This window comes from Sorex fumeus, unplaced genomic scaffold (assembly GCF_029834395.1).
Source record: "Sorex fumeus unplaced genomic scaffold, SorFum_2.1 ptg000122l, whole genome shotgun sequence".
In the NCBI taxonomy this organism is placed as follows: Eukaryota; Metazoa; Chordata; class Mammalia; order Eulipotyphla; family Soricidae; genus Sorex; species Sorex fumeus.
Genome location: NW_026606179.1, coordinates 55,162,487 through 55,186,269, shown reverse-complemented (window position 1 = coordinate 55,186,269; position 23,783 = coordinate 55,162,487). Strand labels below are relative to the sequence as shown.

Here is a 23,783-nt window from a genome sequence, read left to right as displayed (position 1 = left end):
TCGAAAATCAGATGGGCTGGTTACGTAATGAGATTTAAAGACAACCGCTGGACTAGAGCTGTTACCGACTGGATTCCACGGGATGTCAAAAGACCGCGTGGCCGCCCACCTACCAGATGGTCAGACTTCTTTGTGAAGATCATGAACGATCGGTTTGAGGCCCTTCATGTTCCCGGAGCGAACAGATGCCATTGGGCTACACTAGCACGCGACAGGGACAAATGGAGATGTTACTGGCGCCCGCTCGAGCAAATCGACGACTAACAGGAAGTTAAATGATTAAGTGAAGTGATTTTGCTTTTTGGGTCATACCCAGCAGTGCACAGGAGTTACTCCTGGCTCATGTACTCAGGAATTACTCTTGGCAGTGCTCGGGGTACCATATGGAATGCTGGGAATCGAACCCGGGTGGGCCGTGTGCTACCCTACCCGCTGTGCTATCTCTCCCGCCCGCCCCTTGAACTCTATTTCTAATCTGTTCCTTCATCTGGTTCAAAGTCTCGGTGACTTGGTGGCACATAGCAGCATTCCTCATTCAGGAAAACAGGTTCCTCCCTTCTGCTTGCAAAGTCTTCCTGGCTTGCCTCGCTGCCCTATTCCATCTCCAAAGCCCCTGGGCCTTTGTTCCCAGCTCCATAGCCCTGGTCATGATACACTCAGGCCACTAGGGCTGACACCTGCTGGACCAGCGAGAACTGGGCCAGCAGTTCCCCAAGCAGTTCTCTGGCACACTCTTCAAGTCTGGACGGGGGAGTGTGCCAGGGCTCAGAGCCTGGATGAAGGACCAGAAAGGGACCGGAAGGGAAGTGCAGAGAGGAGACTGGAAAGACTCGGAGTGGAGGGAGAGGTCAGCAGCCACCTGCAGGGTCTTTGCTTTTCTTAAATTGGGGGGGGGGGGTGGTGTCCCTGGGGCCAGGGGATCAGTTTGGTCACCCAGGGGCTGTGCTTTGGTGCGACCCCAGGCAGTGTTTTTGAGGACTGCATGGAGTGCTGGGATGGAAGCTGGGTTGGCTCTTGCAAGATAAGCACTTATCCCTGTGTCTATCCCAGCCTGTTAGTTTCAGCACCTCTGGAGCCAGCACAGAGGCGTAAGCCAGGCAGTGGCCACCAGCCTATTTCCCTTTGCACACTCTGTCTCTGTCTCTCTCTTTCTCTCTCTCTCTCTCTCTCTCTCTCTCTCTCTCTCTCTATCTCTATCTCTGTCTCTCTCTTGCTCCCCGCCTCTCTTGCTCCTCTCTCCCTCTCTGTGTCTGTCTCTCTCTCTCATGCTCTCTGTCTCTGTCTCGCTCTGTCTCTCTTTCTCTTGCTCTCCTACTCTCCCTCTCTGTCTCTCTCTCGCTTGCTAACTCTCTCGCTAGCTAGCTCTCTGTCTCTCTGTCTCTCACTCTCTGTCTCTGTCTCTCTCTCTCTCTTTCATCTCTCGTGGGGCGGCACACCAGGCACTGCTTAGGGGTTACTCCTGGCCCTGTGCTCAGGGATTATTCCTGGCAGGCTGTGGGGAGGGGGGGGAACAAACCCAGGTCAGCCACGTGCGAGACAAGCGCCCTACCCACTGTACCACTGCTACAGCCCTCACTTCTCTTTTAAAAATTCCTAGCAGGTCAGGTGATGAACTAAAAAAGAGCTGACCTGCTAGGTGACCTGACCCAGCTGCCGGCGGAGCCACCTTAAGGCCCGCCACCTTAAGGCCGGCCCCTCGAGCAAGCCCCGCCCCTGGAACTGCCAATGGGTTTGGGCCGCCGGAGTCCGCCCGCTCTGTGCCCGCTGCGCGCCTGGCCATGGCTCGCCTGCTCCGGGCTGCGACCCGGGGGCTGTTCCCGGGGAGGGGGTACTGCTCCAAGGGGACGCAGGTAGGTGGAGGCAGGAGATGCCCGATACCAGGCCCCACCCGGCTTCCCGCTGGCCCCGCGTGGAGTCCGGGGATTCCGGGCCCACTCCACACAGGCCAGGGGCTGGGACCCCCACTTCTGCCACACAGGGTCAAATAAAAAGGTGTGTGGGCTCCAGGCCACAAAAATTCTGAACACCAGCTGGCTGGGGTTCGGGGCCAGGGCTGCGCCGCTATTCTTTTTTTTTTTTTTAAATTTTTATTTTTGGGTCAAGCCTGGCGATGCACAAGGGTTCCTCCTGACTCTGCACTCAGAAATTACCCCTGGAGGTGCTCAGGGGACCATATGGGATGCTGGGAATCGAACCCGGGTTGGCCGCGTGCAAGGCAAACGCCCTACCCGCTGTGCTACTGCTCCAGCCCAAGCTGTGCTATTCTTGCTGGCCTCTGGTCCAGCTCTGTAAACCGGGGAAAACTCCGGATGGGTCCAGCCTCGCTGCAAACACCCCGGCCCAGTGCGGCAGGCTGGAAGCGTTCCCAGATCCTGCCATGTCCCCTGTGGGCTGGGAGTATGGACAGACACAGGCCAGCCACCCATATGAGCATGGAGCAAGGGGGAGCCTTCCTCCGCCCACCCCTCTGTCAAGAGAACCTGATTTTTCCTTTTACACACGCAGGGTTTTCAGAAGTGATGCGTGGGTCTCTGGGTGCCCTGTGCCCACCCCCACTTCACTGCAGAGGGGCTTTAGCTTTACATGCCCTGCAGAGTCTAAGGAGGGCCTGTCCCCTCCCTCTGCATTCCTGTGCTTCACCCCTGCAGGGAGAGCTCAGCAAGGGTTTTGTGGAGGCTCTGAAGGCAGTTGTGGGGAGCCCCCAGGTGTCCACAGCTTCTGCGGTCCGGGAGCAGCACGGGCATGATGAGTCCATGCACAGGTATGGGGGTACTGTGGGTCCCCCTTCTTCCCCTCACACCCATTTGGGGGAGCTCTGGCCATCGCTCCTTCTTCTCCGCTCCCACCCCGAAAAGTGTCTCAGCTCTCTCCCACTTTACAGCCTCTAGGGGCCTCAAGGCAGGGCAGCGGGGTGACTCCCCAGCAAGGCCTGGGCCTCCACAAAGGGCACTGCCCCAGGAGACCCCAGAAACCTGAGAAAACAGAACCCAAAGCAAACGCCTGGAGGTGCCATGCCTCTCAAGACAAATGAGGATGTGGTTTCAGGTGCCAGCCTCCGGACGTGGTGGTGTGGCCGCAGACAGCAGAGCAGGTCAGCCGGGTGGCCGAGCTGTGCTATGGCCAGGGCGTGCCCATCATCCCCTTCGGCACTGGCACCGGGCTGGAGGGCGGCGTGTGCGCCGTGCAGGTAGGGTGGTCACCAGGCAGCCCGTTTCCCTCCATCCCACACACTCCAGCCCCCGCCGACCAGTTCCCCAGGGACTCTGGCTCTGGCTCGTTCCATGTGGACTCTGAGACTGTGTCTGGGAGACTCAGGACAGTGGCCATTTGCCAACTCCCCCTCCCAGGGCGGCGTCTGCATCAACCTGACCCGGATGGACCGGATCCTGGCGCTGAGCCCTGAGGACTTCTCTGTGGTGGTGGAGCCCGGCGTGACCCGCAAGGCCCTCAACACCCACCTGCGGGACAGCGGCCTCTGGTTTCCCGTGGGTAGGCTGACCTACAGGCCCTTCCCCGGGGCCCCAGGGGCACCCAGGAGGCAGGGCTCTTTCCAGGGCTTCAGGGGACCCCTCTGCTCCCAGACCCAGGTGCTGATGCCTCTCTCTGTGGCATGGCTGCCACTGGGGCCTCGGGCACCAATGCTGTGCGCTATGGCACCATGCGGGACAACGTGCTGAACCTGGAGGTGGTGTTGCCCCGGGGCCAGCTGCTTCACACTGCGGGCCCAGGCCGCCACTTCCGGTGAGTGCTCCCACTTGGGGTCACCTCTGGGGGCTGCCCCCCACCCTTCCCACAACTTCCTGGAAGCTTGCCACACTGTGCCTACCACTTTTTTCTTTTTGGGTCACACCCGGCAATGCACAGGGGACCGTATGGGATGCTGGGAATTGAACCCGGGTCAGCCGCGTGCAAGGCAAACGCCCTACCCGCTGTGCTATTGCTCCTACCACTTTGGGTGGGCGCCTTCACCGCTCCCACTCTTCCCAGTGGGTGCTCCCTCATTTCTACCACTTTGCGTGGGCACCCCCCATCAGCCCGCCACATCTCGTGGACACACACATCGTTTCTGCCATTTCTAGTGAGCACCCACAGCCATGGCTGCCATTCCCGGGGAGCACTCCTGCATCATCTCCCCCACTTCCAGTGGGGGGGCCCCAACCCATGGGCAGCACAGGGATGTTCTGAGTGGGTGGAGTGGCTGTAAGGGGCTGGTTCTTCCTGAGTAATGCCAGTTTGGGCAAAGTCCCGGGGTGTCCTGAGGATGGCAGTCTGGGCTGACGGTAAGCTCAGGATGGACTCAGCACTCACTGTGTAGGGGCCGAGGGGGTCCTGGCGAGCTCCCAGGCCCTCATGCACCTGGCCCGTGTTCCCATGCGCAGGAAGAGTGCTGCTGGCTACAACCTCACGGGGCTCTTTGTGGGCTCCGAGGGGACCCTGGGACTCATCACTGCTGCCACCCTGCGCCTGCACCCCGCTCCCGAGGCCACGATGGTGGCCACCTGCGCATTCCCCAGCATCCAAGCGGCTGTGGATAGCACAGTGCACATCCTCCAGTCTGCAGTGCCTGTGGCCCGCATCGGTGAGCCGGCGTGGGAGGGTCTGGGGGGGGGCGGGGGGGGGGTCTCTGGAAGAGGTGACCGCGCCTCACGTGTCCTGTCCGCTGCTTGCTCCCAGAGTTCCTGGATGACGTCATGATGGACGCCTGCAACAAGTACAGCAAGCTGAGCTACACAGTGGCTCCCACGCTCTTCCTGGAGTTCCACGGTTCCGAGGAGGCGCTGGCCCAGCAACTGCACCGCTCAGGTGTGCCGGGGTGCAGGGCTCGGGCAGCGGGGCTGGCGAGGGCCGCCCCAGTGAGGGCCCGGTGTGAAGCCCCTGCTCCCCACAGAGGAGATCAGCCGGCACAACGGAGCCTTGCACTTCTCCTGGGCCAAGGAGGCGGAGGAGCGCAGCCGGCTCTGGGCGGCGAGGCACAACGCCTGGTACTCGGTGCTGGCGCTGCGGCCCGGCAGCAAGGTGAGGAGGCTGGGCCGGGTTCGGTCCCCCACCCTCTGCCTCCCGACTTCCACACCCTGTGAGCCAGGGTGTGAGCCAGGCCCTGCCGCTCTGAGGGTTGATGCATAGAGGGGAGGCTTCCTGGAGGAAGAGGCAAGGCCAACCCAAAGGAATAGGAAGAGCAGATGGGGTTCTAGACAGAATGTGCCAAGGTAGTGTGGACGCTGGGGGATATACGGGGCCCTGGACTCCTAGAGCGCCCCACCCCTGCCTCCTCTTAGCCTGCAGGAATGCTGCCCCCAGCTGTGGGGATCCCTCACGGGGCCTGCTTCTGACTCAGGGCTACTCCACCGACGTGTGTGTGCCCATCTCCCGGCTGCCTGAGATCGTGGTGCAGGCCAAGGAGGACATGACGGCATCTGGCATCACAGGTTCTGCTCCCCCCCCCCCCCGCCCCCGTGAGCGTGTGGTAGGAGCTTGGACCGTGGTGGGCAGTGCCAGGGGTGGCAGCTGTGTCCTCTGGGCCCCCCAGGAGCCATCGTCGGGCACGTGGGCGATGGCAACTTTCACTGCATCCTGCTGGTAGACCCAGAGGACGCCGAGGAAGTCCGCAGGGTGGAGGCCTTTGCCAAACGACTGGGCAGGTCAGCAGGGCCAGAAGATGGCGGGGGGCGGGGCGGGGGCGGTCAGGGAGGTGGAGGGGCGCCCCGCTGAGGCTCTTGTCTCTGCACCCCCAGGCGGGCTCTGGCCCTCCACGGGACGTGCACCGGGGAGCACGGCGTGGGGCTGGGCAAGCGGCAGCTGCTGCAGGAGGAGGTGGGCGCCGTGGGCGTGGAAACCATGCGGCAGCTCAAGGCTGTGCTGGACCCCCGGGGCCTCATGAACCCAGGCAAGGTGCTGTGAGGGCCCCCCAAGCCCCTCCCAGGCCCCTCCTGTTCTGTGAGCTTTCCTCCTCCCCACCCCCGTCAGGGACTGGGGTAGAGCTGGGCTCCCACCCCTGGGCCTGTCCTGCCCGAGGAAGCCCCCCCCCACTCCCGCCACCTGTGTGCCACGTCATCTCCGGGACCACTGGCCTGCCTTCCCCTCGTCCCTGGCGGCCTCCCTCCTACTTGCTGCAGCCTGGAGGAGGGGCTGAGGCTGCGGAGGTGGCTTTCAGGGGCGCAGGTGCCCGGCCCACCTGCCTCCCCGCCCCCCCCAGCCTAGAACCGAACGCCAGACCCGCAGCACTGAGGACTGTCCCGGGCGCCGCGGAGGGGCCCACGAGCCTCCACAGCATGTTCCGGCAGCCCTGGGAAGAAGAGCGGGAGCGTCCTGGCACCGAGCCTCTTCGCCATGTGTTGTATGACGCTACCAGCTTTGCTCCATCACTAAGCATCGGGGATCCCAGCCCCAGGCGCCAGTCATCGCCAGGGACTTGGCATTGTTCCCCCCAAGTCCATCAGGGGGCGCCCGACACCACAGCATCTGGCTCTGGGCATTGGTTCCCAGGACACACCTGTCAGTCGGGGTCTGGCGCTCAGCGGGACCCCCCATCTGGCCTCGCCCACACGCGTCGCCCCTCCCCTTCCCCCGTAGCTGCCTGCGGGTCCCCAATCCAGCTCTTCGGGGGAACCTCTGAGCTAATGCTGCCTGCCCTAAGCCCCAGACTCTCCTGGGGAGCAGGTCTTGTGGGGCCTCCCCCCCAACCGCCTCTGGTCCATGACTAATTAGTGTGCGTATTCCCAGGAGAGCCCTCTCCAGGGCCTCCTCGCAGGCTGCATCCCTGGGGCACCCCCCTCCCCACCCCCCCCGCGGCTTCTCTCCTGACACCGGCCCCATCCAGCGCCTGGCAGCAAGTAAATGCTCAGCAAATGGCCCCTTCCCGCGGGCTTCATGAGGAAAAAAAGCCCCAAGGAGAGCTGAAAGAACAAGGACATTCACTGTTCACAGAAATACCAGCCCCCGAAGATTCAACGAGTCATCTTGCTTTGTGTGGTTTCTTCACACGTGTGTGTGTGTGTGCGCGCGCGCGCGCAGGGCGCGCAGGAACCATTTAGTTATAACTGCCACATTTCTTGACATCATTTATCTCAGACAAGTCAGCATCCAGAGACAAAGAATAAGGTCATTCGTTTAAAGGTCCCCCCTGGTATTAGATGGCTACTAGCTGGTCTGGGAAGCCCTGCCCCCAGAGAAGGAGCACCAGGGCTGACGGACAGCCCCACCTCCCCCGCAGTCTGGGGCTAAATTGGGAGGCGCGGGCAGCCAGCACGGGGTTGCAGAGCTGGGGAGCAGTGGAGTGCTGGGGTGGGGGGCAAGCCCCGAACAGCGGTCAGCTGCGGCTCACGACCCCAGGCTCGCCCAGGTGGCCCCGGGAGCCCCCCCAGCAGCCCCAGGGTCAGGCAAGGAGATCTTCAGGGCCAGCTTTGCCGGGGGAATTAAATATAGAACAGGGAGACACAGTTGCCAGGCAGAAGCAGGAGGCGCTGGGAATAGCACAGAGCGTGGCGGCCGCTGGGAGAGAGCTGCTGCCACCGTGCCAGGGGCTTCCGGCACCTCTGGGCTCCCTCCCGGTGGGTGACCTCTGTGCGGGGGGCACCGTGTCCCTGGGTGCCGTGCTGGTTCTGGAGCCCGGGTCCCCGGGAAGACCCACACTCGTGGCCGTGCTGTGCATCGGCTGCAGGCAGGCGGTGGCCCCAACGGCGTCCTCCAGAGACTGATCTCCTTGGCAGGCTCTGCACTGTCGCTCGAGGAGCCGGGTTGGGCACACACGATGAGGAGCCCCTGAGCTGCCCACCTGGGCTATGCTGATGCCCACGCGGCCCCCAGCCAGGGCCCGTTCCTGGGCCTCCCTGGAGCCCGCTTGTGAGTCAGCACTCAGCTGCGAGCAGGTGGGCAGCGCAGGGGAGGGCAGGGCAGGGTGGCAGGGGGCGCTGAGGCTGAACCAGGTGGGGGATGGGGGCCCACACTTGGAAGAACCCCTGCAGCCTTGCAGCCCTGGTTGGCTGGAGAATGTGTCCAGACACGGTTCTGGAAGCTTCTCAGCTACTCCACTCTAACGGGCAGGGCAGTGACAGGCTGGAGACGAGGCCCATGTAGGGGGCCCCCCAGGAGCCACTGCACACACCTGCAGCCCCCAGAGGCAGCCTGAGGGCAGGCTAAGGAGGTAGGTGAGAGGGGACTGGCCTCCCGCCCCCAATGTCCAGTGTGCAATGCACAGGTTCTCCATTAAAATCAAGTCACACAGTGCATCTTTTATTAGACATTATTTTAATACCATATCAAAACACCTTGACTAATGAAGAAAGCTTTCCCCCAAGCTTTGAACATCGTTTTAAACATCTGGTAAGGTTTCTTTTGTGTGTCTGAATATATAAATACAGAAACCTATCTTGCATGGGCTGGCGCCACGTGTGAACATCAATGGCTAAAATGTTCTCAAACAAGAGTGCCCGAAAACAAGGGTGGCTGTACATGTTCCTTTAATAATAAGTCTTTTGTTGCAGTTTTCTGGAAAACAAAGATCCACAAGGGTCTAAGAAAAATGTCCAGGCATCTTTGCAGGACACTTGTGAGTGCAGTCCTCGGAACTGACTGTCGGGAGGACGGGAGCAGAGAACGGTGGGGCGAAGGTCCTCGGTGGGGGTGGTTCTTTTGGCAATGAAGTCAAAATATCAGGGAGGAAAGTGCAAAACCAAGCCAGAAAATAGGGGGTGGGGGCCCGAGGCCGAGCGGTCGGTGACGGAGAGGGCCGATGCGGGCGCCAGGCCACCGGAACGGGCGGCGGGACCCGGGCTCTGCTGGTCTCGGTCACAGGGTGGTTCCGAGCCGGGTGGAGGCGCATCTGTGAACATCACGAGGGAAACACCAGTCGACACTAGACTTTTTTTTGTATTTTTTTTTTTTTTTTTGGTAAACACCAGAGACAGACCCCACAATGCCTTTCGGAGGTGGGAAGAAAATGCCCTGCCCTCCGGGAGGGCACAAGGGACAGGGCAGCGGCGGCCGGTTCTTCCTTCTCTCAAACTCGCTCTCCCCCAGCGTGGCGTGGCGTCCACGGGGAGAAAGGGACACCCGTCCTCTGGAGTCAGTGTAGCTCCGCCCAGGCTCCGGGGTTCCTCTTGGGCACAGGGCTGGCTGTCCCTGCGTGGACCGTGACACGTGAGTCGTGCTCCTCGGACGTGCACAGGCTGGGACGCAGGCGGCCGGCGGGGATGCCTGTTTTCGTCTGGGGCGGCCCCCCGGAAGCCACACGTCACGCCGGCCAGTGGGCTCCAGCACCGGCAGCAGAGCCTGGCCTCACTCGCGCCCCTGCTGCGGCTTCTCCCCAGGTCCTCAGTTTTTGGGGTGAAGGTAAAAGAGCAAATGTCCCTGATTTGTCTGATATCATCATCTGTTCTAGAAGTTTACTTGGAATACATAAAATAAACCTAACGAAGAACAAAAGGAAACAAAAAACGAGAAAGAGAGAGAAAGAGAGAGAGAGAGAGAGAGAGAGAGAGACCCCCAAACCTTTGGATGTGAGACGGGTGGGGGCAGGGTTCGGGCTTGGGGGCCTTGTATGTCTGCCAGCAAATAGTGCCAGTCTGGCCCTGAAGGGACAGGGAGGCAGCTAGGGGACAGGACAGTCAGCAGTAAAGCAAGGTGCCCTGGGGAAGAAATGGAGAGGTCGGGGGGTACTGGAGACGCGCAGCAAGCTCAGCTTGGTGAGGGCTGCGACACGGTCAGGGGCCGGGTGGTGGGCAGGCACGCAGGGGACCAGGCACCATCCCACATACTCTTCTCTACAAGTGCCATGACCTCTCGGGACAGAAGCAGGCTGAATGCTCCCCAGAACAGCACAGCTCCCAAGAGGAAGGCCTGCCTTGCCCTCGCTGCCCGCGGATGTAGACCGGGGCATCCTGCGCTCCTGCCTGGGGGTGGGGAGCTCACCGGAACTTTCCCTGCCTCGACGACGTTCCCATCACTCATCCTGCCCAGGAATCACTGGCCCGAGCTCTAGGGACCACGGAGACTCCCCCTTCTTCCCAGGGGTCATGTGGAGCAGCTCGGCACCCCACTCAGGTCCCAGAGGAACTCGACCCCAAGTTCTAGGCCTGGAGCGCCCCCAAACCACATGCTCACCTTTGAGAGGAGTCAGCAAGCCCAGCAAGGTCAGTCCGCGGGGTGTTCTGGACAAGATCTGTTCACTTCGAACCACGAGTCTATGCAACTGTGGGGAAGGGAGCAAGGAAAATTGTCACGGTGCGCAGGGATCTCTCCCGCCAGGGTCCTGCAGGGAAATCTAAACAGTCGCGGGTACAGGGAGGCCCTGATCTCCCCTGCCAGGAACCCGGGGAGAAACAGCTGAGCCCCCGATACCCACTTTCAAAAGCCAGAGAAGGGAAGCCCCAAGGCTTGTGGTGTGAGGACTGACGGGGATCTGGGTGCCGCAGGAGGGGTGGCCAGAGGATGGGGCTCGGGGGAGTGGTTGTGGGGCTCCTCCAGCCACGGGCTGGGGAGGGAGGCCGGGTCCCGTGGCCCAGTGGCAGAGAGCCAGTCAGCCAGGCAGACGGGCCTGCAGGAAAGGAGAGGAACAGGGATGGCCCTGGGACCCCTCCTGAAGGATTTCTAAGACGGGAACCAGACACGATCTGCCTGACTCTCCCCAAGGGGAAAGCTGCTCTTCCTCCCGCTCCTGGGGCTGGGCTCCTGGAGTGCTGTGCCCGCTAGTCAGGCCAGACTGAGCGTGGGGCTCCCCCAGACCCGTCCTGTGCCGGCGCCGCCTGCAGCCCATGGCATGGCAGCTCAGTGTCCAGCATCTCGGGGAGGGGGGGAGCAGAGGACAGTCTCACAGTCTGTCTCAGCCCTGCAAATGATGGCAGCATCGTGTCCAGCAGCCCAGCACCTGGGGAGGGGCCCCATGGACTCGGCAACCATGGGAGGCCGAGAGATGCAGGGAGAAGAGTGTCCAGGGAGGAGCCGAGGGTGGAACCCGGGGTTTGTCCAGCTTCCCCGCGGCCCCACATACCTCTTGTGGTAGATGCAGAGGCAGGGCAGCCGGGCTATCGTGTCCCCCTGCAGCAGCTCCTCCAGGCAGATCACACACTCCCCCGCGTCTTTAGTCAGCACGTCATCTGCAGAGGGGGCAGGGAAAGCAGGGGACGGAGACGGTCACCGACAGACAGGGGGCACCAGACTGGCCTGGTTTACCCGCGGTGCCAGGCTCTGGGGGAGCGAGGACACACAGGCCCGAGAGACCTTGGTCGGCAGGTCCTCCCTGCAGGGACGTCCAGGGGCCCAGTGACCCTGCCCCGGACGGGCTCCTCCCTCGCGCCCCTGATTTCGTCTTTTCGCTCCAGCGCCCGTCTGTGTCTCAGACAAAGGCGTCATGGGAGGTGGAACACAGTGGGGGAAAGGCGAGAAACACGCTCTGGGGGGACCCATGGCGGCCCCCCACCACCAGAAGGGAAAGGTGGAAAGCGCCCGCCAGGGGATGAGGGCTAAGCCGGGGGGAGTGGACAAGCCCTGCACATGGGCTGCCAAGTGAGAGAGCCAGACACAAATGACCACTGAGATGGACACGAAACGGCCAGAGCGGGCAGAGAGAAGAGGGCCGGGCGCTGGAGTGGAAACCCTCTGTCCCTGAGAAGCCACAGACCCAGCCTCGCCCCTCAGCTCGGGCCCCACGCTCCACAGGCTGAATTTTTGAGACCTTGAGTACATGAGAACTGCTTCTCGGCTGAACGGACCCTGAGCTAGAGAGCGATGACAAGCTGCTGGACAATGTCCGGGCCCTACATATGCTACTGACCAGGTCACTGAGAAACGCTTCCGTTTCTGCCAGGGAAGCAGCTCGATGGTAGAAGTGGAGGCTTTGTATGTCTGAGATCCTGGGTTCAAGCTCTGGCACCACCCACATACAAATACATCAAAACAGATTAATCAGAGGCTAGAGCGATAGCACAGCGGGTCGGGTGTTTGCCTTGCACGCGGCTGACCCAGGTTCGATTCCCAGCCTTCCAGATGGTCCCCTGAGCATCGCCAGGAGTGATTCCTGAGTGTACAAGCCAGGAATAACCCCTATGCTTTGCCCAAAGAGCAAAAAAAGCAAAAAAAAAAAAAAAAAAAGATTAATCATAATGCTTATCTTCTATTTATTAAATTCTTGGTTTCGGGGCCACACTTGGCGGTGCTCAGGGGTTACTCCTGGCAGGGCTCAGGAGACCATATGGGATGCCGGGTATTGAACCCGGGCTGGCTGCATGCCAGGCAAGTGCCCCACCCACTGCACTATTGCTCCAGCCAGCGTCAAGGTTTAATTTTGTTACATGAATTTCAATGTAAGTGTGCATGTGCATGTATGCGCATGTGCACTGCATCCAGGGCCTCAAATATGTGAAACAACTGTTCTACCATTGGGCTATACACTAGGAACCTCAACTCAATTTGGAAAATTAAAAAAAAAATGGGGACACACACACACACACACACACACACAAATCAGAGGGTTCAGAATGGATGGGTGCAGCTGTGTGGGTCTTCCTTCCCTGCCCTGCTGGTGCTTTGGTGGGGGCCATACAATGAGAATTCTTCATGGCCTCGAAGGCTACAGTGACTCCGAAGCCCCCACATGACCCTGTGCCCTCGCTCCCCTGTCCTCTCTCCATGCCACCAGCATAACGCATATGAATATCCTGGACGATGCCCTCAAGAGCAGCAACAGTAGCAACAGTGTGAGCATTCAGGAATCATTCCCGGTGGCACACGGGGGATAATTTGGATAGAACCCAGGTCAACCATGTGCAAGGCAAGTGCCCCACCCGCTATGCTCTCTCCAGCCCCTGGATTCACATTTGAATAGATGGGAGGAAAAGGTTAGAAAACCTCTGGCTTCACTCCCCCCCTTCTGGCCACACCCAGCTGTGATCAGGGCTTAATCCTGGCCATGCACAGGGACCACATGTGGTCCGGGAGTTCTCTCTGAACCCCCAACTATGATTGTTAACTGAACACCTACTACTTTCATAACCAGCCCCTGAGAAACACACCGGTGTCCTCACTTGACTGTGAAACGCCTTAGACAGGTAGGAGGGGATGGGTCTAGAATAAGGGTGGTCGGGGACAACGTGGAGGCCAGGACGTGAGGAGGCTCTGCAGCAGGGCTGAGGGTTCTCACAGGACCCAGGAGGGAGAGCCTAACTTGGGCAGGCGAGTGCCATGCTGCTCCAGGCATCTATCTCCCTCCGCCTGGCTCCGAGGTGCTCATCCATGAAACGCTGCCTGGGCTTATGGGCCTTCTGGGTTCCCGATCTCTTCACATTCTGGCTGGGACCCTTGGGGACCTCGCCGTGGCTGATCCAAATTTTTGTCCTGGGCTGTCCCCTGCTGACGGGGGGCCGACAGGCATGCCCAATTTCTCTGCTTCCAGCAGCTTCCTGTGCTGCTGTGTCAGCACAGAGGGGCCCAGTGTCCCTCAGAGGTGATGGACAAGGGTGGGGGAGAGGCTGCTGGCTTCTTCAGAGGATGGTCCCTGCCCGCTTCTGGGCCCTGGGGACAGAGAGGCAGACCCGGAAGCCTGTGGCAGGGCTGGGGCAGGAGGAGAGGGGCCTGTCTTCTTTGGGGCTGGACATCATGACCACCTCAGGCTGCTCTGTGGCCCCAAGTCCAAGCCCACTTCCTTCCCGTCTGTCACCTCACCGGCGGCTGCCGCCTCTCCTCTGTGACTGCACAGGGGACACGAGGGCGCTCAGGTCAGGGAGTGGCGTGCAGCTGGCTTCCTGCCCTGGTGAGAGCAGGACGTGCCCCACGCACCCCCAGCCCGTGACACGGCCCCACCCCCTGGCCTCATTTCCAGCATGTGCGCCGCGGCCAGCCGGCGTCTGAAGTACAGGCCGGGCAGGGCCAGGCAGGGCAGGGCGAGCCAGACACACTGTGCCAGCTCCACCCACCTCGGGAAACGTCCAGGCAGTGTCCCCTGCCAGCTGGGGCACCCCCACCTCAACAACCCAGGACCCCAAGGTGGGATCTACTGTCGGGTGACTTGGGCAGTGATGATGGCAGAGGGGCGAGTGACAAAGCTCCTGCCTGCTTCCTACTTGCCGGGGCTGCGGCCGCTCTCCCCCTCCGGCCCTCCTACTGGCTGAAGCCTCAGGCCGAGGCTAGAAGTACCACAGCGCCTGCCCTCTGCGCCTGCCGGCTCCCAGCCCCGAGAACAGGCGCTTCCAGCCCATGGTCAGGGTCTGGAGCAGGAGACTTCACCTAAGCAGCCTCAGCTGACGCCTGCAAGTGGGGTGAGGTCCTTCGGGAGAAGAGGGCAGGGGGCAGTCGGACCCTACGCCCCGTGGCAAGGGTCTCTGCAGCAGCAGCAAAGCTGAGGAGAAGTTTTGCTGGAAGGAGCGTGGACAGTCACCCGGCCCTGGGCCAAGGTCATCTGGCTGGTGGAGCTGGGGTACCGCAGGCCCTCAGTGCCTGGGACCCACCATCCCAACACACTGGGGTTTTGGGGGCTGCTCTGCTCGTAGCAAAATCAAGCCCCCCATCTCAGGCCTGCTCTGCTGGCTGAGCACCATCAGCCAAAAGGAAACGTGTAATGGGGGGCGACGTGCTCAGAGACCCCCTCAAACTGATCAGTTACCGGTGAAAACGGGCCCCTCTGGCTCTCTCCTTTCTCTGGGTGGGCTCTGAGGGGATGCAGAACACCTGCGCTGCCCCCCACACCCCCCCTCCCCCGCCTGCACTTCCGCCCTCCCAGCTGCAGCCCCGAGCAGGCCAGAACGTGGCCTCCATGTTTCTCTCCAGCACGGGGGCAGCAGCGGAGCTAACGTGAAGTGGGTTTCATGTTTCTCTCCAGCACTGGGGCAACTAGTTGAACTCGTCTTGCCTTGCCCAAATTGGTTTTTTTTTTTTTTAATCTGGCAGGTGGCTACTGGAGGCCTTCCAACCTACAACTCAGGCCAACCCTCATAATAAGAAAAATACTACTTTCTATCTGCCTCATTTAGGAGATTTCTACTTTTTTCCCCCTTTGGTGGTTGACTAAATTTCATCTTATATAACCACTGTAAATTTTCTAAAAATTTCCCCAATTGGTGCCAGTAACTTGAAAGAATGTGGTGTGTGTGTGTGTGAGAGAGAGAGAGAGATTGAGAGAGGCAGAGAGAATCTCTATGAATGACCACAGGTTCTAAGTGTGTGTGAGAGGGAGAGAAAGAATTCCATGGGAGTGACCAGAGGTTCTGAGTGTGTTTCAATGGTTTTACTGAATCTTCTTCCTTCAAGACTACAACACCACACAGAATCTTCATGTCTCCTCATGTGTTCATTTGTTTTAAAATTTCATTTTCATAAAGTTGTTCATAATAATTGATTACATTCAATATTTCAACACCAATCCCACCACCATGAATGACACCTTCCCACCACCACTCAAGCCTGCCCCACAGGGAGCTGCTAATTTATTCTGTATTGCTTGTTATGAATAGTACGAGATATCTGTAAGGGTCTATCTCACAGTGATTCACCACCACCAACAAACAACAACAACAAACAACAACAACAACAACAACAACAACAATATATGAGATAGCACGCAGCTGCAAAAGCAGCCACTAGCGCTCCCTGTGATTCTAAAAATTTAAATAACTGGGGTCCTGAGACATCTCTGCAGTGAGCTGTTCGATTCAGATTCATTTGTGAGTCTCTGGATCATGGCTGTTAAAATGCTTAAATGGCACACGGAGGCAGTTCAAGGGTGTGACAGCCAGGACCCCGGAAGGGAGGGGAGATGGGAAGCTGTGTCCCAGTCCCCTTGAGGCCGGGCATTTTCAGTCACTGGTCCTGCATACCCAGGTTTTCCAGCAGGCTGATTCTCTTGCGTGGGGAGGTTCCTCACGTTTTCTAATTCTTAGAGACCACAGTGAGTGGGAGGGCCTGGGATGATAAATCAGTATCACCTACAAAACGAAAACACTTGGGGGTCCTGACTTGGGACTGTGGCTGCTAAAACTTGTGCATCATCTGAACTAGGACAGGCGCTGGGCCGGGTGTGGCCTGGAGACTCCGAAGCCAGTGCTTTGGCTGAACAAGTAAATGAAACAGTATGAGAACAGGCCCAGGGAGATGGCGAGGGGGTGCAGGCCTGTGCTACAGGCCTCGGTTCAATCGCAGATACTGCAAGGGCCCCTGGCACTGCTGGGCGTGGCCTCTAAGAGCAAACGTTAGGAAAAATAAAATCTCAGGGCCAGCGAGCTAGAAGAGCAGGTAGGATGCCTGTCCTCCACGGCCAACCCGAACCCAGCACCAACCCCTGCGGTCCCCCGGTCCTGCCAGAAGTGGGCCCTGAGCACCGTCAGTGTGGCCTAAGGATTTACAATCTCACAGCACGAGGTTTCTGCGGGCGTTGCACAGGTGAGTCCAGGACGGGCCTGCAGGAGGCACCCACCCAGACTGTCACATCTGGGCTCCAGACTCACCTCCACCCAGGCCACACATGGAGAAACGCTGTGACCTTCACCCCAGCTGGGCTCACCCCCACCCCAGGCCTCGTGCCTTTCTCCTGGAGACACACTTCCTGACAGCCACGGTTTGAGACCTGACTGAGCACAGCTCGAGGGGACACAGGGCAAGTTCTGGGCAACCCGCTCACTCTGGCCGACGACACCCACACCCGGGCGTGTCCCTTCACCAGCAGCTGCCACTTCTGAAATGGGGGGTTCCTGGCTCTGGGCTGCAAATGATATAGTAGGACACGGTCTGAAGCACTGAGTACTGATGCCCCCGTCAGGGACCAGGAAACTCGGCCTCGGCTCCAGGAGTTGGTCAGGGGTACGGAGGACGCTGATCCTATACCGCATGCCCCCACCGTACCCACAGGCGGATGCTGACACCCTTCATGTTCAGAGGGGCCATGTTAAGGGTGCTTAGGTTTTTGGGGTCCCCTGGCCCAGGCCTTTTCCCCTGCTGCTGAGGCAGCCTGGGGGGTCCCCCCCATTCCCAGGTATCTACGGAAGCGCCGACTCCACCTCCGAGAGCCAGGGCTCCGGTACTCGCAGCAGGCTCCCCGCAAAAGGCCTCCTTCTCCAAGGAGGGGGCAGACCCTCCGGGAACCCTGGGGGTTGCATGGCCATCCCCACCAGAGCATCACAGAAGGAGGGGGGTGCGAGAGGACAGACAGGACCACCTGGCTGCCTTTCCGCGGTGCCCTCGACGCCTGGGTGGACCCTCACCCAGAGCCCCCCCGTCCAGTCCGTACCGTTGTAGGAGAGGCGAGGTTTGCTCAGACACATTATAAAGTGCATTTCCATCTCATCAGAAGCCACAGACTTGGAGCAAATGGGGCACTTGAAACCTGAAAGAAAGGAAAAGCAGGGTGAGATGTTTCCTCTCAGTCAAGCATCCGAAGAAGAGAGCGAACATTAGTGGCTGTGGTCGGAGCCATGGAGAAGAGGGACAGTCCAGCCCTGGTTTCTTCCTCACTGAGTCACACACTCCGCAATTGCTCCGTCGCAGCCTCCAACCCTCCATCCCTCACCATCCCTCACCGGGGTCCCCCTTGCCCCGGCCTCGCTGATTATAAGTCAGTGACAACTCCGACAAACGTCTTATTCCCCGTGCTAGTGTTTTTTAGCTGAAGACCCTTTCCCAGAGGAGCCCAGAGGGCAGCGAGGGGAGCATGGAGCCCCTGCGCCTGTCTCCTCACCCACGTCCTCACCCCAGGTCTCTGCCTCTCCCTTTGGCCCTCCAGAATGCTTGCAAATGCCTTGGCCATGTGCCACCTGGAGCCGCAGCTGTTTCATGAGCTGGGGGGGGGGGGGGGGGGGGGAGGGGGAGACTGTGATCTTGCATTTATTCCCCCCAGTGCTTTGCACTCACACCCAGGGAGGCACAAGACAATTGCCTGGTATAAAGATCAAAGCTGAGACATTTCCCCAGAACTGAATGCCTCGATCTAGTTTTCATCATTCTGTTTGCTTTTTTGCTCTTTTGGGTCATACCTGCCGATGCTAGAAGGTTACTCCCAGCATGATGCTCGGGATCACTCTTGAGGTGTTGGGGACGGAACCCAGGATCCCCCACACAAAGCATGTGCCCAGCCCACTGAGCTCTATCTTCAGTTCTGTATAATCTTTCTTTCTTTCTTTTCAAAAAATGTGTTGGGGCCACACCTGGTGATGCTCAGAGGTTACTCCTGGCAGGATGCTTGGGGATCACACTAGGCGTGCAAAGCCAGCGCCCTACCTGCTATACAATCTCTCAGGGGGCAGTGGGGCACACTTTGTCGGGGACCAGAATCCAGAGAGATGGAGAGCCAGCCTGGGCAGATCTCCTAGAATTTCCCCTGAAGGAAGCGCTTTCCGTCTGTTTATATTTATGTTCGACTAAACCCATATTCATATCTAGATTTATATGTTTACATCAGACCACACCCTCAGACATGTAAAAGTCTAATCCAACTCAAGAATGCTCATTTTACTGGTTCTAAGCAATCAGGATAGGAAGCCGAGGCTCTCAGTGCACGGGCTGGCACCCCCTGAGCCCTTACTTCTCTCTCCTTAATCCTCACGGCGCCCCTGCTTCAAGCCTGTTCACCCGGGGCTGGACCCCAGCAGTACCTGGCAGTGCTCAGGGACCAAATGCGGTGCCATGGCCAAACCCAGGTTATCAGCTCTGTGCCTCAAGTCCTCAGCCACCCTCCACCCACTCTTTTCATTTTAGGGCCACACCTGGCAATGCTCAGGGGTTAGTCCTGGCTCTTTGCTTGGGAATCACTCTTGGCAGTACTTGGAGGACCCCATGGGGATGCCGGGGATTGAAGCCAGATTGGCATCATGCAAGGCAATTACTCAAGTCGCTGTACTATCTTTCTGGTTCCTCTGAATTTTTAGTCCAGATGTTCTGAACACCGTCTCACTGGATGCTGGTAACACTGTCGGCGGGGATCGCTCACTTGCTCTGCCCGGGGCAGCTGTCTCCCTCTGGACAGCTGGCCAGGCTGCGAGGGAATGCATGGCTCCCATGGTCCCAGGAAGGACACAAGTGGTCAGCTTCAAGTCTTCACCACACTCCCTGTTGGTGTTGATGCTCTGAATGACAGGACAGGACAGAAACCCCCAGCTCTGGTCCCTCTGCCCCCGTGGATCTGCCTCCTTCCCAGGCCCTGGAAGTGACAGGATGATGGCCATCAGGCCACCAGCTCCATCTTCAAAGAGTCCTTCACTGTTTCTTCTGACTCCAAAGACCAAACCGTGCTGTCGGGAAGAGGCCAGGGTGGATGTGCCCTTGACCAGCCCGATCAGCAGGCCTGTGGCAGTCATGGACATGTCAAATTTTGTCCCAAACAAAATTCCTTACATGTTACAGTCTCCTCTGGCTTTTCCAATAAACTGGGAGATTCATGGTGACTGTTGTGACGGTATGGCTCAGTCCCCTGTATGCCAGCGTGACTCTTGAGTACCAGAGAGGGTCAAGTTACAGCGAGGAAGAGGCCACGGGCAGGTCTACCAGACAGAGTCACTGGCTATTTATGTCCCAGAAAAAAGTGAGAGGCTCCCAACGGGAAGTCCTTGCCATCAGAGGCGAGCTGGGCCTGGGCGCAAGGCCGCGGTGTGCCATGAGAAAGATGCATTTTGATCTTGTCCCCTCTGGGCGCAGAGTTCCTTAGGCCCTTGGGATTCCCTAAGAACCGAGGGGCTGGAGGCTCTTTTGTTGTGATTTTTTTCCCACTGGCCTTTCCTCTTCCTGATCTAGCTGAGTCATTAAGGCCAAGGCAGCAGGCAGCGTCCTGCCAGGGAAACACACCCCTTTCCAACACCGGCTGGGGTGGGGGTGGGGAGAGACTCTTGGGAAGTCCCAAGGCAGGCTGAGATGGGCGCTGGCTGCTGGGGCACCCCAGCTCCTTGGAGGCAGGAGCTGTCAGCCCACACTGCCAGGCAGAGATGTGGGCAAGTGGATGGACTCCAGTCTCAGAGCAGGGCCAGTGATTTGATCAGGCAAGTGGGCAAGGCAAAGCAGCCGCCACAATGACCCCATGAGATGGGGCTCAGGTCCGCACACAGGGTGCCAGCCCGCCGTATGCGCCCCTTCCCTCTGGTTGTTCCCCGTCCTATCCTTTCCCAACAGCCCTGGAGAATCAAGGGCGCCTGAGAGGGGACTCAGGGAACCCCCATCGACTGCCAGTGGGTCAAAAGTACAATCCACTACTCACCCTGTCTGCAGTGGAGCCAGAATCCGTCTAGGGGGCTGAGGGAACCACCCTGGAAGGTGGGGAACAATAGCCAGGGAGCTAGAAAGAGGTGGTGTTGGGGGGGGTGTGTGTCTGGGCGTGGCCCTGATCTCCAGCTGAGTTTGAGGAGGCGAGGGGGGAGTGTGAGCGCAAGGCCGAGATTACCTGGATTTCAGCCTCAAGGCCCTGGCAAAGGGCGGGCCGCACCAAGCATCAACCAACCTCAAACCTCCAGTCTCAGGAGGCAACTCCCCCTGTAGTACCCAGCGCCCCAAATTATCCTGCAAACTGGAACTGTTCCTTTCTCCTCCCCCTGGAAAATCTAGAACACGGGAGGACAGGGTTCTGTTTGCAGATTCTCCTTTAGGTGAAAAACAAAGGGCAAAAGGTAACAGGGATGGAGGAAACATGGACAGATAAGAGGAACAGAGGAACACAGAGGCCACCTAATGACTACGACGGATGCACCACCCCACGCACCCCCTCAGCAACTCCCAGTCTCCAGTCAGGATGGCATGTAAATCTGAGGGTTCAGATAGCTTGGGAATTGTGACAGCCTTTTGAGAAAAAGTCTAAATGGAACTGAAATCCCACCCTGCAAAACAATCACCAAAGTCATTCAGGCACCACGGTTCTGGCAGATTCCGTGGACGCCCTTCCCTAGCACCCAGTAAGCATGGATGAGAGACGCTCCCCTTTCCTGCAGGATGAAGCTGTAGGAAGCGTCTCCAGGCCACACTCTGGCAGTCAGGAGAGCAGATGTCAGGGCACCCAGAGCGTTTGAATATTCTCTCGGAGGTAGTGCCCTTAGAATTCCGGCCAGGCTGCCCGTGGGTTCTCTTGCTGGTGTCTGCACCCATCTGCCCGGACTCACCAGCTTCCTCCTTTTCTGCCCATCTCTGAATGCGAGGCGCGAGGGAGTGACAGTTCTGGGGGGCCCGTCTACCTCTCCCTGCTTCTGCGCCGAGGGGGCTCTGCCGGAGGCCTCCACTGGCTCAGGACAGTGGAGAGAGCCCCTGGCAGTGATCTCCAGCCCTCTTCCTCTGGCCCCTTGATCAGCTCCAGGTAACGTAACTGGCAGTGCCAGGCTGCTCCCTGCCTTTCACAAGGATGATGCCTGGGTGGGGATTCCTGAGCTGGACCACAGGCCAGAGGGCCCAAAGACAAGCCTGCAGCCGCCAGGAGTGCCAGGTCCTGCCTGCTGGGTCCCAGGGCCCCTCTTGCCGTCAAGGGAAGCCCACTGTGAGTGGATCCACCACATCATCAAGCATCTTCCTGGATGGGTAACTAGGTCCCTCCCTTGGACCTCACCCATGGCTTTCCATCTTGCTAATGGGGCTGCCGAGGCAGGAGAGGGACCACCAGCTCCGGGCACCCCTCTCCCCAGACCCCTGCAGCTTGGACCCTGAGAGAGAGAGATGAAAGCGGCTGTCCTCCTCCCCAACTGCGCCCTTCTCCTTTAAGACCTGATTTCTCGGGCAGGACATGTGCTCTGCACGTTGCCCCAGTTCCCTCCCCGCCCCCCCCTCCCAGGCTGATGCGCTATTTTCACTAGGCTGCCCCAGTTCTGCCTGTCTCTGGGATCACCTAAAGGGAGGACGATCAAAAGCAGAGAGCCCGGCCAGGATAAGGGCAAGGCAGGCCTCGGGGCCCAGGGGTGGGCAGGTGTGGGGTCCTGCCACCTGGGGGCTCCAGGCGCCACCCCAGCTTTTGCCTGAATGCTCAGCTCCAGGTTTTCAGCCTCCCTCCTGCATCCTTATGATGTCTAATGTCTGTCAAACTAGACGTGACTAAGTGCGGCTTATTAAACGGGATTTATTCCAAATGGAAGGGGAAGATCAAAGGGTCCCACAGCTTTCTCTAACATTTCCCTGCCACAGGAGTGCGCGCGCTCGCTCTCCCCCCTACCCTCCCCCCGCTCCCCACCCCTTCCTCTTAGAAATAGTCGGAAACCAATGTAACACTGAACAGCTCGCCATTGCTACTTCCTGGAGAATCTTCTGAACAGGGTCTCTGCAGCTGTGTAACAGGGTCTGGGATTCATGTGCTGGCCTGGAAGCTGAGGATAGTCTCATAAACAGATAGCAAAAAAGAAATCTGACACTCAAGTCAACAGAACAAATCAGAGCTGTAAACGACAACTGCTGTGACGGGCAACTTATGTGTCAACTGATTACCACCAAGTATTATCTGATGTTGGCTGACAGTGTCTTTGGGGGTCTGATCGAGTGATTCTGGGTGAGAGTAACATGTGGCCTGGAAGACTGAGCAAATCACTCACTGTCCCCTAAGGGAACAGGCACCAGCCTTATCTGATAAAGACCTGAAAAGAGCAAAAGGGGAGAAGCAGTTCTGACCACTGGAGAGCAAATTCTTGATAAGAAGTGATGGGGCAGAGGCCGGAGCCATGGTATAGTGGTAGGGCATTTGCCTCGCACGCGGTCAACCTGGGCTCTATCTCTGGCATTCCATATGGTCCCCTGGCACTGCTGGTACGACCCAGAAAGTGATGGGGGCAGAGAGAGATGAAATGGTACAGTGGGGAGGGCATTTGCCTTACATGTGGCTGACCTGAGTTCAATCCCTGAGTGCAGAGTCAGGAGTAAACCCTGAGCACTGCTGGGTGTAGCCCAAAATTCAAAAAAGAAGCGACTGTCTCTGTACATACACAATCAATAGAATATATAGACTGTTTAATTAAAATACCAAGCAACAAGATTCTTAGGACGGATATCAAATGTCAGGATGTGAAGCAACTGGAATTCTCATCTATTGTTGGAGGGTGTGGACCTAGTCACTTTGGGAAAAGGTCCAGCAGTTTCTCCTAAAAAATGACCCAAGCGGTTCATCAAAATACTGACCCTCCAGGAGATGGAAACATGGAGCAGATGCTCAAAGAGCCTCGCATGCATGAGTGTTGGGTTGGATCCCTCAAACATTGATGGATGTGGTCCCCAAGTCAAAGACAAAACAAAAAACAGAACGAAGAATAAATCTGTATTAACAAAGTTCAAGACAACTTTAGCCACGAAAGGTGACCACAGGATACAATTCTCCTGGAAGCTGGAGACAGGCCGAGGAAGGACACAGGAGAGCAAACAGGACTCTGGTTCCAATTACGTGACGCTGGAGAGCAGGGAAACCCAATGTATGGTAGGAAATGTCAGAACAGGGGCTGTTTCTCAGGGATGAGACTTGGGGGAGATTCTGAAAACCAGCTGGGAGGGCCTTCTGGGGAGAGAGAATGTTTGGGGAGCACATAAGCCTGTGTTTGTCAGAACTCAGCGACTGTGGATTTGAGCTCTGAGAATGCTCAGCGGACCTCAGCCAAAAATAAAACTGCAAACAAGGAGGAACTAGACCTAATGATACAGACGCGGGGGGCGTTTAGAGGGAACGGAATTAATTCATTAATGCATTAAAAAAAAATAAGATCAACTTAAGCCCAACTTTTCTAAATATCTGAAAAATTCATACACAGAATGGAAAAAGCATCAAGCAGAAAGCTGTGCCTGTGCTGACGTCCAGCGGTCAGCGGTCAGCAGGCGATGAAGACTATCGGAAGGCCAGAAAGGAGGAGCATGAGGGGTGGCACCTAGGCCCGCCC

At 58.4% G+C, this 23,783-nt stretch overlaps 2 protein-coding genes across 5 annotated transcripts in view; one reads left to right on the top strand and one right to left on the bottom strand.

Annotated features, from left to right (window-relative positions):
* Positions 1 to 1,743: 1,743 nt before the first annotated feature.
* LDHD (lactate dehydrogenase D) lies at positions 1,744 to 6,930 on the top strand. The gene is made up of 11 exons (XM_056136695.1): positions 1,744 to 1,850; positions 2,649 to 2,761; positions 3,046 to 3,187; positions 3,348 to 3,489; positions 3,582 to 3,741; positions 4,380 to 4,579; positions 4,675 to 4,803; positions 4,889 to 5,016; positions 5,336 to 5,426; positions 5,528 to 5,639; positions 5,733 to 6,930. The coding sequence occupies exons 1-11, from the start codon at positions 1,779 to 1,781 to the stop codon at positions 5,896 to 5,898; spliced, it is 1,455 nt and encodes a 484-aa protein (XP_055992670.1). The 5' UTR covers positions 1,744 to 1,778; the 3' UTR covers positions 5,899 to 6,930.
* Positions 6,931 to 8,208: 1,278 nt separating this feature from the next.
* ZNRF1 (zinc and ring finger 1) overlaps positions 8,209 to 23,783 on the bottom strand; it is a 91,915-nt gene continuing 76,340 nt past the window's right edge. Inside the window, exons 2-5 of one of the 4 annotated variants that reach the window (XM_056135938.1) lie at positions 17,207 to 17,302; positions 10,985 to 11,090; positions 10,099 to 10,186; positions 8,209 to 9,117 (exon numbers count right to left, since the gene is read on the bottom strand). In XM_056135938.1, coding sequence (XP_055991913.1) covers positions 10,129 to 10,186; positions 10,985 to 11,090; positions 17,207 to 17,302 — 260 coding nt within the window. In that variant the 3' untranslated portion in view covers positions 8,209 to 9,117; positions 10,099 to 10,128. Of the gene's footprint in view, positions 9,118 to 9,159; positions 9,405 to 9,445; positions 9,624 to 10,098; positions 10,187 to 10,984; positions 11,091 to 17,206; positions 17,303 to 23,783 lie in introns of those variants that run through there. The other 3 variants (XM_056135939.1, XM_056135937.1, XM_056135940.1) reach the window with 3 other exon arrangements.

Excerpts from the sequence above, each read along its gene's own strand:
- LDHD (XM_056136695.1), top strand. The coding sequence starts at position 1,779 with ATGGCTCGCCTGCTCCGGGCTGCGACCCGGGGGCTGTTCCCGGGGAGG. Across the intron at positions 2,762-3,045 it reads CATGATGAGTCCATGCACAG|GTGCCAGCCTCCGGACGTGG; the intron begins GTATGGGGGTAC and ends ATGTGGTTTCAG. Across the intron at positions 3,742-4,379 it reads GGCCCAGGCCGCCACTTCCG|GAAGAGTGCTGCTGGCTACA; the intron begins GTGAGTGCTCCC and ends TCCCATGCGCAG.